Source organism: Callorhinus ursinus, unplaced genomic scaffold (assembly GCF_003265705.2).
Source record: "Callorhinus ursinus isolate GAN/ISIS: 27379988/994484 unplaced genomic scaffold, GSC_fseal_2.0 scaffold5466, whole genome shotgun sequence".
Classification (NCBI taxonomy): Eukaryota; Metazoa; Chordata; class Mammalia; order Carnivora; family Otariidae; genus Callorhinus; species Callorhinus ursinus.
This window is the reverse complement of record NW_027402520.1, coordinates 1-2,817: the sequence shown is the minus strand read 5'-3', so window position 1 is coordinate 2,817 and position 2,817 is coordinate 1. Positions and strand designations below refer to the sequence as shown.

At 43.7% G+C, this 2,817-nt stretch overlaps 1 protein-coding gene across 1 annotated transcript; it reads right to left on the bottom strand.

The window, feature by feature from the left end:
• Positions 1 to 1,022: 1,022 nt before the first annotated feature.
• On the bottom strand, positions 1,023 to 1,967 carry LOC112819001 (olfactory receptor 9A4-like). Its single transcript, XM_025866068.1, has one exon. It carries the CDS (start codon positions 1,965 to 1,967, stop codon positions 1,023 to 1,025), a length of 945 nt encoding a protein of 314 aa, XP_025721853.1.
• Positions 1,968 to 2,817: the final 850 nt, after the last annotated feature.

Sequence of the window (2,817 nt, the reverse complement as noted above, 5' to 3'; positions counted from 1 at the left end):
GGCTGGCAAGAGGTGCTGAGTGTTACCATTTAATCAACACCTTCCTCAAACATTATGAACTACCTACAATTGCATTGCCAAAAAAGCCATGCCCTGGAATTCCTGAAGAACTGTGAGTTAGGAGGGTAGCTTCTCATTCCTTTGATGCTCCCCACAGGGAAGATCTATGGCAAGGTACTGAGACACTTGGATTTGGGAGACAAAGAACCAAAGGCATCATGAAGACTGAAGTCTGGGTCTGAGAGCAGTCTCAACAGACATAGTTGATTTAAGCAGCTATAAAACACAGGATGCTGTCTCTAGACTTAAGCCATTTAATTCTTATTTGTCTCAATCCCCATATATGCCAGAATATTTCATATCTTTACATCACCAAGACTTACTAAAACAAAAGTATTCTAATCCCCTTATCACCACTCTACACTGGTGCTGTGGCAAAATGTATATAATATTGTGCCTACTTTGCAGTAGCAACGGGGCCAAGATAACATGATAATCCACAGGAGAAAAAGAGAAACATAGAATATTTAAAATACCTGTGGTGCTCTTGTCAAGAAAATGTACAAAATATAGAGAAAGCCCTGCACGGCTGAAAGAAAAAACAAAAACAAAAACAAAGTGAGCATCTCTCCCTTGATACTCTGATTATTTCAGACCTGCACCCATAGCTTACTCCTACATCCTTCCTCCCTCGGGAAACACATTTTCAGAAAGGGATTATAGGCAAATTAACTGAGCTATAGGATGCTACAAAAATATATGCGTTTCCTTTGTCCAAGGAAAACCCAAGGATATGCTCCCATAGTTCAATAGTGGAATCATCAGAAACTGAGGAATGAGATTCTAGTGGGCAGATAAATGGGTTTCAGTTTTCTCTGCTTTGTCTTCTTCTATGGCCTGATTGGGAGTTGTACATACTATTTGGTTTTGAAGAGATGGTAATGATAAGAGGAACTAGGGTTTGGAAACCAAGTTCACATAACCAGTAAAGATGCTTCCACCCAAAACTGGTGTAGAGAGATTTAATCCTTGACCAGTGGACAGCACCGATTCATTTGATCCTGAAGTGCCTCTTTGACTTTGTCATTCCTGAGGGTGAAGATGAAAGGGTTCAGGAAAGGGGTTAACACGGAAATCAACAGGGAAACTATCTTATTGTACTCTGCTGCCTGTGTTTGCTTGGGTTTCACAAACAGGAACAAGCAGCTGCCATGGCCTATCACCACAAAGGTGAAATGAGAGGCACACGTAGAGAAGGCTTTCCTCCGGCCCGAGGCTGTGGGGATCTTGAGGATGGTAGAGATGATGTAGGTGTAGGAGATAATTGTTGGAGCCAGAGAACCAATGATAATGACAATAGCCATTAAGAAAAGAACAAACTCTGCGAAAAGAGTATCATCACAAGATAATTTGAGCAGTTGCCCTCGGTCACAGAAAAAATGGTCTAACACATTTGACTTGCAGAAGGTAAACTGAAATGTGGCATAGACAGGCCATATTTCAGAAAGGAACCCAAACATCCATGACACAGTGACCACCCAGATGCAGGTGCGGCTGTTCATAATGATGTTGTACCTCAGAGGGTTACAGACAGCCACGTAACGGTCCACAGCCATCGCTCCCAGTAATGCAAACTCTGTGGTTCCCACAGCAAGGTACAGGAAGAGCTGGGTGACACAGGCAGCCAGAGATATTGTCTGCATCCCAGGGAGCAGCAACCCCCAAAGCATCACGGGCACAATAATAGTTGTAACGAAGATCTCCAAGGCAGAGAGATGACCAAGGAAGAAATACATGGGAGAGTGCAGACGTTTATCAACACACACAATCACAATGATGACTGTGTTTCCCATTAATGTCACTGAGTAGAAGACAAAGAATACAGCAAAAAGAATGTGGTGTAGTTCTTGGGACCCAGGGAAGCCTAGAAGGCAGAACTCAGTGGCACTAGACAGATTGCTCATCATTTAGTCCTTGTTTCTGCTCCTTGTAAAACCTAGAGCTCAAAGACTGGTAACATGGATCCACATGGTCCTGCTCTCAAAAGAGAAGGAAGACAGGTTAGGTTGACAAACTATTTCCAACCCGAAGATCAGGTAACATGACCCTACTGCTCACACTCTGCACAAGGCCAGACCTGAATGTGGGCACATGCAATCTACCTCAAGACTACCTGTCTTGATAGGGCAAAGACTTCTTCATCCCTACTGGGGATAAGAAAACTTTCCCTGTCTTTTTACACCATTGGATGTGCCTTTTCGCAGGGGACAGAAGATAAGACTGTTTAAACTGGCCAGTTTTGAATATGAGTTGATCAGCCTCTCCAGTCCTGAGATTGTCCATTTCTTCTTGTGGACATATAGCATGATGACATAATGGCGCTCTCAGTGATGTTCAAAACATGGAATGTTGAACCCTATGCCTCATCCTTACTGGTATTGTCTAGGCCCATGTTGGGGCAGGAGAAAAGCGGCACAGTGTCTAAGACCTACATCCCTGCCTTCCCAGATTGTAAACCTCCATTGTACAGATGAGGACTACATCTACAAATGAGAACTCTGGAGCTTGAGATAGTTTCCCAGGGCAGAATCATTCTTCTCAAACTCCACGTGCCCTGCAAAGTGTTGGGAGGGAGTAAAAGTGGCACCTGGCACTGACAACAACAGATCTGAGGCCAGTAGCCCCCTAGGATGTCTGAATTTCTACCTCTCACTTTATCTATCCCATTACTCAAATGTCATCTCCTCAGAGGACTCTTGCCAGTTACCCTACCCTAACTGGAATGATCTGCTCACTTTTGGACTTTAGCATTTCTTC

Coding starts and splice junctions, on each gene's coding strand:
- LOC112819001 (XM_025866068.1), bottom strand. CDS start 1,967: ATGATGAGCAATCTGTCTAGTGCCACTGAGTTCTGCCTTCTAGGCTTC.